The 15043-nt window shown below is 29.8% G+C and overlaps 1 protein-coding gene across 2 annotated transcripts in view; it reads right to left on the bottom strand.

The window, feature by feature from the left end:
• Window positions 1-9402: 9402 nt before the first annotated feature.
• The window catches only part of LOC113514499 (probable sodium/potassium/calcium exchanger CG1090), a 42545-nt gene continuing 36904 nt past the window's right edge, over window positions 9403-15043 (bottom strand). For both annotated transcript variants that reach the window (XM_031908400.2, XM_026898589.3), the window contains exon 16: window positions 9403-14984. In XM_031908400.2, the coding sequence (XP_031764260.2) occupies window positions 14785-14984 (200 nt within the window). In that variant the 3' untranslated portion in view covers window positions 9403-14784. The remainder of the gene's footprint in view (window positions 14985-15043) is intronic.

Here is a 15043-nt window from a genome sequence, read left to right as displayed (position 1 = left end):
CATTTATTTTTAATTTGTAGTTATTATTATGATCGGGTTAATTTTTATTATTTACCAGAGGGAGACTTTATACAAAAGTCGATTGCTTGGGTACCTCTGTCCCATTCGTGTTTCTACCGTGAAGCAGTTGTGTTTGCATGGCTGTGTTTCGGTTTGAAGGATTGGATATGGCGTGAATTTACAGGGTACAGAGGAATAACACCCGAGTCCTCAGGAATGGCAACGCATGGGGGTATCATGAGCGAAACGGTATACTCTGTTATGTCCATGGTACTGCTCATGTCTATAAGCGACGGTTACCACTTTCCATCAGGTGGGCCGTTAGCTTGTTTGCCATTCTAAGTTGTATAAAAAAAAAATATTTGTTCACATTTTCATTAAATTCCCGACTATGATTAGGCGTATTTTCGTCAATTCCCCATACATATATTTAAGATCGTAACGCGCACATGACACCCCTAGTGCTTCAGACTCCATAGACCATCAGACGGGCTGGTTTGCCACTTTCCTGGTATAAAAAAAATTTACATTTTTTGCAATCGATCATACTTTCTTTAATTCTACACCCAATTTTAACTATCGGGCAATTAACATGTTTTACCTGTATCGACCCCGTACTGATTTTGTGTTTTTGTTTTTAATATAATTCTTTATATTAAAAAAAAAAACCATAGACTTGTATAAGTCTATGGTTTTTTTTTGTTTTTTTTCTGTTTTTTTCTTTTTTTTGTTTTCTTTTTTTTTTTGTTTCCTTTTTTTATGATTTGTCACTTTTGATATCACTGTTAATAAAAATAATAATTCTTAAAAAAAAGTCTATGGTTTTATTGTGGAACAAAATCAAGCCATGAATGCATATAAGATTTATTAAAGTAAGTAGATACGTGTGTTTAAGGGTACGGAGGTGTATGGAAATCTAGTAGGAAATAAAATACATTATATTTTTATACTTTATTTAACATCATCGTCATATAACTTATAATATTAACAATATATTTTCACATAATGTTTATTAGCTCGCTAGCGAGCATTGAACACCTAGATCTAATCGTAACATACGAAACACATCGAGCATCAACAAACTGGATACATAGATAATACTGTATAGGGGGAGTTAACACATTTCCTTAGGTCACTAGTAACGAGTATAAAATATAACAAATCATTGTGATTCCCATCCGATTTAGTGACACACATGCACGAATAAAATATCTGAAAGGAGATTAACAGGTGAAGCTAAATATCTACGAAGATTACAATAAGGTATTACACTTGTCAATTATTTATGATTTTACAATGGTGAGGCTGATTCTGAGGTGCCATTGCTCTAAATTTATCTTCTAGCCTAAAATTTTAATTTGATAATTTCGTGTAATTACTATTTTATGGACCATTTATAAACTAAAATTATAATACTTTTAACTTTAAATCTATTAGAAAATTAGTTCACATTGGTCCTTACAATAAAGATTACGCTGTGATATCAAATTGAAATTTCAATTTTAGACATAGCTTTGTAGAAATGGCGCTTCAGAATCCACCCTAGTATCTCAAAAGTTACTTATAAATTTGTAATCTTACGATAGTCGCGCTTTATGTGATTTTATTATATTTACGTTAAGCAACTATCATATTTTATTATTTACACTAATAACTTCAATTAGATTAGGTATATAAATTATCACACATAAAACACGTAATGTTAAATTGGTACCATTTTATTGGAATTGTAATTAAGCATAGAGTAATTAGCAAAAGCAAAGAATCAGTCGTCCAAAAGTTTCACTTGGAATAAATTATACTTTAAGAATAGTTTATGATTACTACTCTTGTATAATTGTTTTTTTTTTTTTTTAATAATGAACGACTAACTGCTTTTTACATATCTGAAGGGTAGCATGTTCTACAAGCGAATCGCCTGAAGATAACAGTATGGAAACATTTACGAAGATATATTAAGAAGTTTTGTAGACTCAAATATATATAATATGGTCTCTCGAATGTATATTTGATAGTGTAACAATAAAATTCTTAGGAGTACATTATAGTATACTCCTAAGTATAAGTAACATTCTTGAATGAAACAAAAAATGTTCACGCTAGAACTTAGGTTATTCCTTAGCTATACATATAAGATAGTATATAAAACTAGAATTATATTACAAGTGCATAAGTAGCTTTATAAATTGATATATTTATTGATCTAGCTATATGATTCTACGTATTTATATGCGCTTTGTATTTTGATATAGGTACTTATATCTGTTAATAGCGCCTTTATTGCATATAAGTTGTAAGTTCATTGTTGTTTGACAAAATGTATTTCATACAAGTGTAACCCTAAAATAATTTATAAACGACTAGCGAATAGTTATCTAAGTACCTACTAAAGTACTAGAGAGAACGAGTCGAATGTATTTGTGAGTAAAAAATACGTGTTAAGTACTAGGTACTAAGTACGGTATAAAAGTGATATTTAGTTAAGATGCCTATGCTCTCTATTTTTACATAAGTTTTAAAACCAAAAATTGGCCGTGCAATTTTCTTAACTATGTTTTTCTATTAATAAAACAGTTAATTCATTTTTTTTTTGAGTAAAATTGTAACTGGGAGAGAGGGTATTAGTGGGTGAGGATATCAGATGGCTTAGGACCGTTCCTTATGGCAGTCTATGGAGACCTCTGTTCAACAGTGGTTAGGTAACGGCTGATATGAGGATGATTAAAGATGGAATAACATTAGATATACCGTTATAAAACGTTGAAAAGTTTATAACATTGTAACATAAACGGCTTCGAGAAAACATTGGGATACAAAATTTTCAAAGCAAAATTCAACAGTCTAAGCGTATGTACTTGTACTTATAGGTAGGTATAGTTACGTAAGTATACCTACCTACCTATAAGTTGAGTGTTTTACATGTTTATCGACCACGTTGGTGCTTCCAAAAACTACACGTGAAGCATAGTGGCATATTTTAATTTTAAAAATAAAGCTAACATGTATTATTTTTAATTTTACATTTTAGCTTTATTTGCATTTCTTTGCAATTCTATCAAAGAAATATACGATATAAATACGATATGACTTCAATTGCGAATAATTAATCATTGTTAGGCCAAATACATTAAAATGAAAGCTAAGTTCTTGCTTTTATGGTAGTGTTAGGCTCAATTTTTATACGCCTGTTGCCAATTACCTAAAGATTGCTTTTATACTATCTAATAAATAGAACGACGAGATTAAAATGTGTATTGATAAATAGCTATCACCACGTGGAATGCACAAAATTAACATATTATTAATATTAGAAGTTCTAACAGGCGTGAGTTTATAATAATAAAGCCAAGAGACAAAAATAATTTCAGTTACATTTTGCTAATATTCTCTATTACGTGCTTCCAATTAATACTACTGGTCCACTACTATTTACATAAAAATACAGTCGATTTCGTAAATAATATACCTGCTATTTCTATTTAGAAGCGTAATAATTGATCGTGAATAGGTAAGTACGGGTGGGGGGATTGTTAGTAATAGGACTAAGGGCCCAATTGCTAGCAACATACACAACCAGGTGCTGAAGTGTGCAAACCATCGTGCTTAATATCAGGTGTATTCATCACGATAGTCTAACTGACCTGTCTTTTCATTCTCACTTATCATCTTTCACTGGTACCCCGCCAGTGTATACCGTTAGCATGGACGGGATTTTACCATTTCATTGTCATCCATTAAAATATAAATAGGTAGGTACAGTCTTTAATATCAAAAAGACATTGTGGTCGATTTTGAAGCGTCATTTCTTAAATTAAACATATCCTTGAAATTAATATTTTTATTCGATATTACAGCGTAATCTTTATTGTAAGGACCAATATGAACTAGTTTTCTAATAAAACTAAGTCAAAATTATTATAATTTTTGTTTCTAACAGTCTATAAAACTGTAATTGCGTGAAAGAATCAAATTAAAATATTAGGCTTTCCAGTTTAAAAAAATACCATTCCAGACAAATTATCATATTGAAGACGTGGCAGCATGGTCTCCGACCTTAGCCTGTTCCACAACGGAACAAACGTACTAAAAAAAAAAAAATTAAAAAAATACCTTCCAAATTCAATATTGCAATTCTATAAGTAATTCAATTGCAAAATTAACGTAAGATATGGAAAAAAAGGTCATAATTAGCTTGTATTAGAGTTCAAAGAATATGGAAATCTACAAATGTCGTATTCACCGTTGTTGTACGCTGTACCTAGCTAGGTACTTATATCGTAATGGAACTAGAATGAAAATAGATATTTACTATTGTATTAATTAAAAATTAAATATGAATAAAATTTAAGGTTTATTTAAGAAATCGACTGAGATTACATCGTACGTACTTTAATCTGGTCTGACGGTAATTTCACAGATGTAGTTTTACCGCGCTTTTATCCTGTCTTTAATAAATACGTTCTTACTACTCATTCTTCAAATTAAGGATGTGTTTCATCTTTTTTTCGTCAATCGTTTTTTTTTACAAACATTAATTAATACACAAAAGGTGACATTGTAAAGGTTAAGACGTATTTACAGTGAACTTAATTTCTGTCATTTAAGTATAATTTTCAAATATTTTATATCCACATATTTTACATATAATTATATTTTTTGACTTAAGTACATACAGTATTGCCCTTTAAGAAGAAAATGCTCACCTGTAGGATAATTTTGTGATAAAGTGAAAAACTATGCGATTTGATTTCATTGTTAAAGAGTAGAATAAAACATGATGCTTGATCCTTAGCTTGAGGGGGGAAAAGGGATTGTTAGTAATGGAGACTAAGAATCCCATTGCCAACAAAATTATATCCAACCAGGTCGACCTCCTCGCGGGACCCCCTGGAAACTATCATGATTAATTCCTGATGAATTCATCATGATGGGCTAACAGGCCTGTTTTCATCCTCATCGATCGCCCTTCACTGGTGCCCCGCCAGCATATCCCATTAGCGCAGGCGGGGTTACCACTCCATTTTCATCCAATAAAAAAAAGATCCTTAGCTTGATCAAATACGATATCAAACTTGTGATATAGCCCGGCTTAGCACGGGTAGATAGAATTTTCAAAAATAATATATAGCTTATATTAGTAGATGAAAGAATTTTTAAAATCAGTTTTATTTTGTGTTTTTCCATTAAAAACAAACAAAACTTTCCTCTTTACAAAATTAGTATAGATTAGCGACCCGCTTCAGATTCGCATGAGGAGTTAGATAGAAATCTCTAATTTTTTTAAATATATTTTATTTTCAAAAAGAATAGAGATGTAAAACTAAATCCCATATTACAAATTAAAAAAAAAAAAAAAAAAAACTATCCTCTTTATAATAATCATTCAGATAATGCAAAGAGTACCAGATAGAAAAATCACAAGGTTATCCTGTAACCGGGAATTAATTAAAAAAAAAAATTGTGACTGGCCTTTTCTTCTTAGAAGGGCAAATATGTAAAATCCTTGCCCGTCTACTTAATTGAATTAAACATCAAATTGACATTAATAATTGATACGTATTCTTCATTACGAAAATCACTGTTTTGTTTTTTTTTTTTAATATCAGCCAATTATTTGTAAAGACAATATTTTGTCATTACGTTTGCGTATTATTACGAGTAGCTGTTATGCATTTTCATTGTTGCAATTATGTACACTTTATGTATAATGTACTTACATAAACAACACGATATAGGCAGGCATAGAATAAATAATTAAAAAATAATTATGCCTCTGTAATTATTATTGTGTATTAATGATACAATTTTATAAAATATATTTCAACTAATTATTAACATACACTTTTAATTTATCAAAAAAGTACTACATTATAACATCAATAACTCAATAAAAACTTGCCAGAGAGGCACCAGTAAAACAACACGGTTTATTAATAATTATTTAAAATATTAATAGTAAAATATTTTGTGTGATTACTGTTTTCTGAATTTCTTTGTAATTTGGCAAATCGGGACCAAATCGAATGAAATACGTTTATAAATATTCACATAAAGAGGGATTATTGTCTTTTAAGTTGAAAAAAGTATTAACACGGTTAGTCTTTAGCATTGTATGTTTAAAACATACCACGTTATTTTAATTGACTCTATAATGGCTATAAATTATAATTATTAGGTAATTCGATAACATGTATCTTCAGACTTTCTCATAAAATATTTTTCATATTTAAATAATTTATTATTTTCCATTTTTAATACACATAAATTTATATATGTGTGTGTATATAGGTATATACATACATTTTAGTTAAAAACAAAAACCTTACATTTATGCCAGTACAGGGTATAACGTAAAGACCATAAACATTTAGGTATTTTTTTTTTAATTGACCGTAACTTTAGACATATCTGTAAAAATTAAAATTATATATACGACTTTATAATTACTCATACTATATTAGTATATACAGAGTGGAGAAAACGAGCGAATCGGGGAGACAAAGTGTAATAAATATTGAGGATAACAAATTTTATTCAAAGCAAATAACTTTCTTTTTAGCACAAAGATTTTTAGAAGCTAAAAAAATATTCGGTCTTTGTGTTCTATGAACAAAATTAAAAATAATATACCCCAGTTATTATTATATTTATAAATACTTCAAAGAGGCACAAACATATTGCAGTACCTTGGTGGAATAACAGGTGTGCGACAGCTGTCAATGATAGTAAAGCGGCTTACCTTAGGTTTAAACAAAATCCAACTCTCGATAATTACATAAATTTTAAAAGAGTTCAAGCTGTTAAAAAGTTAGTAATTAAGCAAGTAAGACAACAGGGGTGGCAGGAATTTTGTTCCAAATTTAATAGATTAACACCAATTTCCACTGTTTGGCAAAATATGAGAAAACTAAATTCAAAACATCGTCAAAATCATTTTAAAGATATATCATGGGTCAATGATTTTTTACGCAAATATACTCCTGATTTTGTACACTCACCTTTTGATGACAAACAGTTTAATTCTGTTAATTCATGCCCAAAATTTCTCACTGACCCATTCTCAATTGATGAAATATCCAGTGCAGTAAAATCTAGAAAAGATACAGCTAGTGGCCTTGATCGCTTAACATACAATATGTTTCGATTGCTGAATAAAATAAACCTTACTAAACTCTTACAAATTTTTAACGATTTATGGAAGGACTGTATTATCCCACCAGAATGGAAAATGGATTGTTTGATTCCAGTAATTAAACCCGGTAAAGATCCTACAAATTTCGACTCCTATAGACCTATAACATTGACGTCCTGTGCAGGCAAATTATTCGAACAATTAATTAAACAGCGTTTAGAGTTCTTTATTGAAAGTAATAGTATATTACCATCGAATCAATTTGGTTTTCGCCGTGGATATTCAGCGCGCGAAAGTTTAGCGAACTTCTATGTCGACCTTAGTACTGCTTTGAATAACGATGAATATGTTCTATCTGTTTTTTTAGATGTCGTAGGAGCTTTTAACAATGTAAATTTAACAGTTCTATCTTCGATTCTATCCTCATTTCTTCCAATGAAACTTATCGAATGGATTTATAATTTTCTTAGTAATAGAGAAGTGTATGTTAAAGTAAATAGTAAATTAATAGGACCTAGGTTAAGCTCTAAAGGAGTATGTCAAGGTGGTATTCTAAGCCCGCTACTATATATTTTATATATCTATAAACTTAATTCAATTTTAGGAAACAGTGTGAACAACTTGCAATTTGCCGATGATTTATTAATTTATATAAAAGGAAAGAATATTATTGATATGCAATTAGTGTTAAATGAGTCATTAAAAAGACTTGAGAAATATTTTTCTCTTCTTTCCCTCGATATTAGTTTAACCAAAAGTATAGTAGTTGTTTTTCATCAAGTTCATAAATATGTTCCATTAATAAATATTATATATAATAATCAAACTCTTCCAACAGACTGTAGCGTTAAATTTCTGGGGGTAATTTTTCATCAAAATTTAAAATGGGATCTATACGTTGATTGCTTAGTAGATCGTGCTTTAAGAGCCACTAATATAATAAGATCTGTAATTGGTCGTAACTGGGGAGCTGATCCTAAAATTATCCTTTTACTTTACAAATCTCTTGTTAGAAGTAATTTTGATTACGCTTTCTTTTGTTATGCCTCAGAACATAAATTAGTAGAAAAACTCGAAAAAATTCAAAATATGAATTTAAGACTTATTTTAGGTGCTATGTATACTTCTCCAATTATCTCAATGCAAGTAGAATGTAATTTGCCTCCTATCCTTCTTCGTTTCGAATACCTAAAACTCAAATTTCTCTTCAAAGTTTTTTCAGTTTCCAATAACCCACTCATACTCAAATTATTAAATTGCCCCATTTCTATGTTTTTGAATAAAACTATTGTCAATGATTTGAATTTACGAGATGAATATAACATCTATAGTAGTAAGATACTTCCTTGTTATAATGGCCTTTATGAGAGTAAGTTCTGTAAGATCAAAATTGTTATACGTAAAGACATAAAAGAAAAGCACGATATGTATGAGACTTTATCAGAATTTATTGACTACAGGCAGATATATACAGATGGTTCCAAAAATGCACTTAGCACTTCAGTGGCTTTTTACGATTTGTCAAATAGATTTGGTCACGGTTATAAAATTTCAACTTTGGCTAGTATTTACACAGCAGAAGCAAAAGCTATATTTTTAGCATTAGAATACATAGAAAAACAGGTACTATATTCGAAATGGATTATAATTACAGATAGTATGAGTGTTCTTATGGCATTAAAAAATAACACATTCATTTCATCATCAAACTACTTAATTCAAGAAATTCGTAATAAATATTATCATCTCTGTAATATATATGGAAAAGATATTATCTTCATCTGGACCCCTTCACATATTGGAGTGTTTGGGAATGAACAAGTAGACACTTTGGCTAAAATTATTAATTCAAGTGCTGCTCGTGTTCAAGATTTACCCCTTTGTTACTCAGATTGTAGTATTGGAATACATAAAATCGTTACAACTAAATGGGAGGAGCATTGGACTCAAATATTACAGACTAAAGGCAAATGGTACCGCAAAATTAATTGGCGTATTGGAAAACCGTGGTTCTGCAAAGGAAAGGATACAAACAGAAAATTTTACACCAATATTTGTAGATTACGAATCGGCCACGGACATTTCAACGAACACCTGCACCGAATGGGCATGATCGCTTCCCCATCATGCACATGGTGTAACTTTACAGCCCAATCTCTACATCACCTTTTTTTTGATTGCTCTGAATTTGTCATTCAAAGACACATTATGTTTGACGAACTTAGGATTATCTTCAAAAAACCCGAAAATATCCCGCACTCAATCCCGCTTCTCTTAAGATTTCCTTCTTGTTTCAAAGCTATTTTCACTTATATTACTACAACATTCAAGGAGCTATAAGAATACTTTTATTGAATTGCAAGACAATGATTTTTTATAATTATTTATTTTTAATTTGATAAATCCACTGGTTTAAGAAAACTCAAGAAAAGATATTTATGAAAATGTACTTACCGGATTTGACAAATGAAATATTGAAGATTATGACAATAATTGAAGCGACATTAGAAAAATAAAATTCCAGACAATTTATCTTTTTGAAGACTAGGCAGCATGGTCTCCGACCTTAGCCTGTTCCAAACGGAACAAACGTACTAAAAAAAAAAAAATTATATTTATATTATATTATTATTAATACAATATGTTTATTTGAAGAAAATCTTCATTATTGACTCTATCGATTGCTAGAATAAAAATATTCGTAAGTCAGCGTTTTATTACTGGTTCAGGTGGGCTTTTAAAAATATCTGAGTGCAGTTTTTTTTTATTTCTAAAAAACAAAATAATATTTCCTCTGATTAAAATTAGCTAAATTCAATATTTAGTCCTAATATTTTTTCCACCTGTACACATATGGGTGCATTACCACCGTTAGGTATTTATATACCACTCTTCCACGCGTCATATCACTCAATGCTGTGTATTGTTATTTCCTCGTTTACTGCTAAACTAGTTATTCATTATTATTATAAGCTCACACCTATTTCTTTAGAGGTAGGCAGAGATTACAGTCGGCAAAATGTTTCTGACCCTCTTATGTCTCCCTGGTTTTATCCACATTCATACAATTGCCCATACAAGCTTCTCAGTTTATTTTAAATTTATGAAGTAATTTAGGTATACAGGTATACAGCGTGTAACATAAGAGATATTGATATTTTTTAATTTTTTTTTAATAACAGTTTTATAAACGGATTTTGAATTGAAATTCAGTCGGAGTCGATTAGGTGTTATTGATCCTAGTTTAGTGGTGAAAACTGACATAAAATGTGCACACAGTCACGTCAGACATACGTCCAAACATATAAATCCATATCTGTGGTAAAAATAAAAAAAAAAAAAACATATTTTGACTCCTTGGAGACAATTTATGACACTGAATTTCATTTTGCCTATAATTTTACCCGTTCCATTACACCACATTAATACTTAGTGATCAGATTTTGAGAGATGTCACGTTTTTATTTGGTTGGGCCGGATTGAGGGTTTAGTTGACATCAAAATCAATGGCTGACTTCTTTTATTTTATATTGATTATCATTATTTACTTTTTTTTTTTTTAATAACACCTAGCAGTGTACTATCAATGTATTTTAATTTTGCCTTCCACACTCAGTCATACTGAGATTCTTAAATCTATTTTTTTTTTTCAGAAAAATATAAGTGACATTTATAATACCTAAACAGCTAAACAGATCACAGAATTGGAATGGGATATAATAGTAGGTAACTAGTAAATAAAACACAGAGGTATTTTCATTGGGGTTGGAAAACGTAAACTGAAGTTCAGATAGATCTTCAAAGTTGAAAGTTTAAAGGTAGTTAGCTGGAAGATCTGGAGGATTTGTTGCAGTTGGTTCATTCAAATGTGTAGATTGGAACGTTCTTTATATAAATTATTACATATATTATAAATTATTAAGGTCCGGTAAACGATCAAACCTGTTTTTCAAATTCAAATCTCAACCATATACACTTAATAAAGAATTGGAACTTTAACAAATGTTGACAACAAGAGACTGAAGATTTATTTGAATCATCTGTGATTCTATAAAAAAAAAATGTTTCATACAGTCACAGATGATCAAATTATTGGACAAACACTTGTACACTTTTTAACATGTTTGACAAATAGATAGTTATGTCACAAACGATCAAATTATTCGACAAACATCTTCAAATATGTCTAACAAATTATTAAATTAGCTTAATAAACCTTCGTGGGTTTGTCAAACAGAAACAGATGTTTGACACAGTTGTGGATGATCAAATTATTCGACAAACACCTTCAAACATATTTGGCAAACATATCAAATGTGTAGTGCGATAAATTTTGCCTGTCAAACAGAATAGGTGTCCAGTACAATCGTAGGCGATCAAACATTCGACAATCGTGTAAAATTTGATCGTTTACCGGGCAATTATAAAACTAACACTAAATAAATAATTCATTGCTAGAAATGCAGATTCTATCTATTTGATTAATTCGTATGTATATCGATGTTCTGCTTTTAATAAAATTAATGTTAAAATATGGCTGTATTATATAAAGTAATCATATTACCATCTAACTATCACTAAACATTATAAGCGATTAAAGATATCTTTATTTAATTAAATATATAACTAATTTAACTATGACTAGCATATTATCACGAATAAAATCTACACATAATAAAAGCTACGTCCAGTTAAATACCTAGGTATATGTTCTTCAGCTAAAACTATGTAAATTCATAAGATATTTAGACAATCATATAATAAGCACAGAGCACTCGGTATTGTTAGTGGAATACAGTAGATATTTGAGTGTAACAATAAACTTGTTTTAAATTTTTGTGCGCAACTCGTATTAATGTATTTGTTACTATGAAATATTAATGTTGCCATTTATATGAAAAAAATGCAGTTGCCAAATTGTAAGCAAATTATATATTATACTATATAAACATATAATGTATCATTTTCATATGGTTGTATAGTTAAAAACTCAGTTAGACAATAGGTACATAGGGACCTATGAAAATATATCATCGCATTTGATTAAAGATTTTATTTGTCTATTACTTTTGCCTAAAAAAATATTCGTCTATCCAGTTGACATGTGCGATGCGAGTTTAATTTTTTTTTTCGTTTTTAGATACATGTTTGAAAAAAAGTGTTTAATTTCGTTCATAAAATATTTCTTAAAAGAATGCTAATAATTTCAAGTTATATATTTAAACTTATTTGTCTTTTCAGTAATTATCTATAAATATATTTAGACCGAATTAGCAAAAGGATTGCGGGGTATATACTTGATTCGATGCAATACGTATTGTACACGTGTCCTTCCTTTTTATATTGAAGAAACCTAACAATGATAGTGAAGTACTTTGCTCGAGAATTCCTATGATGCAATATATGGTTACACCATACAGTTTGTGGCAAAAAACTTGAAGAAAACCATAGTCAATAGAGCATAGAAGACAAGTTTGTGTTTAAAAAAAATAAAAAGTTAATGCGTAAGTCAAAGCAATGTTTAAATTAATGGCCAGTAATTCTATCCACATACAGGTATATGTTAATACAAAGCCTTGATTCACCCACATATTTCAGTCAATACTATATATTTAAGTCATCCAATCCGAATGCCTATTTCATTGTTCTTCATATAGTTAGGCTTCTTAGCCTGTTTAAACAATGGTAACTCAATTTTTATCAGCCGTTTAGGTCTGTTTACATAGGTACTATACTTTTTTTATTTCTCTTAAACATTTGTCTGAGTGATAAGAGAAATTGCATACTACAGCTGAGTGGGCTGCTATATGCAATTTGTTTTGTCTTGCATAATGATCACGTGTAAAACAACTTAAGCTAAACCTTAAGCTTGCGCAGTACTCAAACGCTCTTTATACGTAAAATTATAATAATGTTTTATTTAAACATTCTGTTGAAGTTCATTTGTTACTGGATTTAGTATTATTTTGTTTAATTTCGCTACTATTAATCTAATATTGTTAACACATGAAAACATTTTGGTATTTATAATAATTTGAATTTAATAAAAAATTAAAACTCATTTTTTTTCTAGCTGTCAACAAGTGTTTTATTTTCATAAAATTTAAAATATTAAAATAAAGCAAAATACAGCTAGAACACTAACAAATATCTTTATTCGTCCTACTTAGTCCTCCGCAACAAATGTGTGTGATCTCACACATACTAGCTAATTTTAGAGAAATTAAACAAAATAATTTTAATCTAGTAACCATTAATATTAATATAGTAATATAATAGAATCTTATTCAAGTTATTTGCCAGCAATTATATCCATAGATTGACATTAGGGTATATATCCACCAAGGACATTCGTGTGTACAAATGTAGGCACGATGTGTACCTACACGAGTGTCATTTGAAACGTCTTAGGGTATATCCGTATAACAAAATCGTTTTTACCGCAAAATTAAATAATTGGAATAAAGCCATACACTCTGCGAAAAATATTGCTTAATAAGTATTAAATATTTGGAAAAAGATTCGCGTAATGAAAATTTGCAATTCGGATATAGTATAGAATGTAACATAATAATGCAGGAACAGGTTCTTGTAATATATGATAACGTTACATTACATGAGCACAGTACCGATCAATATAATTTACCTTTATATAAGTACATTAAATTTTCCATAGTCAATTTCCATAGTCAAAGTGTGCATTTATTAATAAATTGTCTATGATACTATCATTTATAATTAATATATTACAATGCCATATAGCGCTTTCATTTTTTATTGAGGGGATAGCAAGAACATAGAACAATGTACCTCTACACATTATAAAATATTATGATATTGATTGCTAACATCGATGTTTTTTATTGATCATAAGACATGGCGTTAGAAAACATTAAGTCTAGTAATACTTATTTTAATAGCATAAATAAATTTCAATTAATGGACGAAAAGTAAGTTAGGAACAGAAATATTAGTTCTAGACCTACTTACAGCCGCTAAGTCAACACAGAACAAAAAACCGCGGCAAAGTGTCATACGGCTATATAGATAAATAACGCCTATTTCATAAAAAGAGGACGCCATTTTGATTGCTTACATTGCATTATGCTGTGGAGCAAAATGGCGTTGTCCTAAGGCTTTATTAAAATTTGATCTGTACCTACATATTCTAGAAACACTATCGATGTAGTTTTTTGTTCCGTGTTCAAAATGAATTAAACATTTTCTACCTAGCGTTCCGAAAGCATTTTAATTATTAAACGATAACCTTACATAAAATAATCTCAATAAGTACTTAAAGCTTTTTTTTTTATAAAAGGTAATGCACCAATTTGAGTTTTGCCACTAAAAATACGTTTAACGAATTGCTGTCTTTGTTTTTTCGTTATTAATTTTGAAATTCAAACGTACAGAGCATGCTCGAACACGGAAAATTCATACAACTTTTAAGCAATATGCGAATGGCTGATTAGGCTTTATACGAGCTTAATATCTAAAGCTCTAATTCTATAATAAATAAGTTTTTGAAATATAAAAATATTGTTTAAGTCGCTGCTAATTTCGATTCTATTTTTAAACACTGAAACGAAACGCAGCTGTTGTCTAGAACTTAATAAATTGAACATTAGAGGCATAATTTTAAGGTTTATAATTTAATAGCTGGAGATGCAGTCAGGCTTGTTGAATTCGCCGAAAATGTTTAGTTCGTACAAACTGGCTAAGGTAATGAACAGCAAGTACCATACCATCAGCACGGCGCCATACTTGCGGTCCAGCTTCCAGCCGTTAGCATGTGTCGCCACCACTAGGAAGATCACGGTGGAGAACAGTGAGAGAGTGGAGTAGATCAAACCTGTTCAGAAACAATACAATATGAAATTTTCAGCTTTTGTGTTTATTAAACATTATCAA

The sequence above is a fragment of the Galleria mellonella genome, unplaced genomic scaffold, assembly GCF_026898425.1.
Source record: "Galleria mellonella isolate WM207_F2 unplaced genomic scaffold, CSIRO_AGI_GalMel_v1 utg35, whole genome shotgun sequence".
Classification (NCBI taxonomy): Eukaryota; Metazoa; Arthropoda; class Insecta; order Lepidoptera; family Pyralidae; genus Galleria; species Galleria mellonella.
Note: the sequence above shows the minus strand (reverse complement) of the source record. Positions and strands in the feature narration are given on the sequence as shown.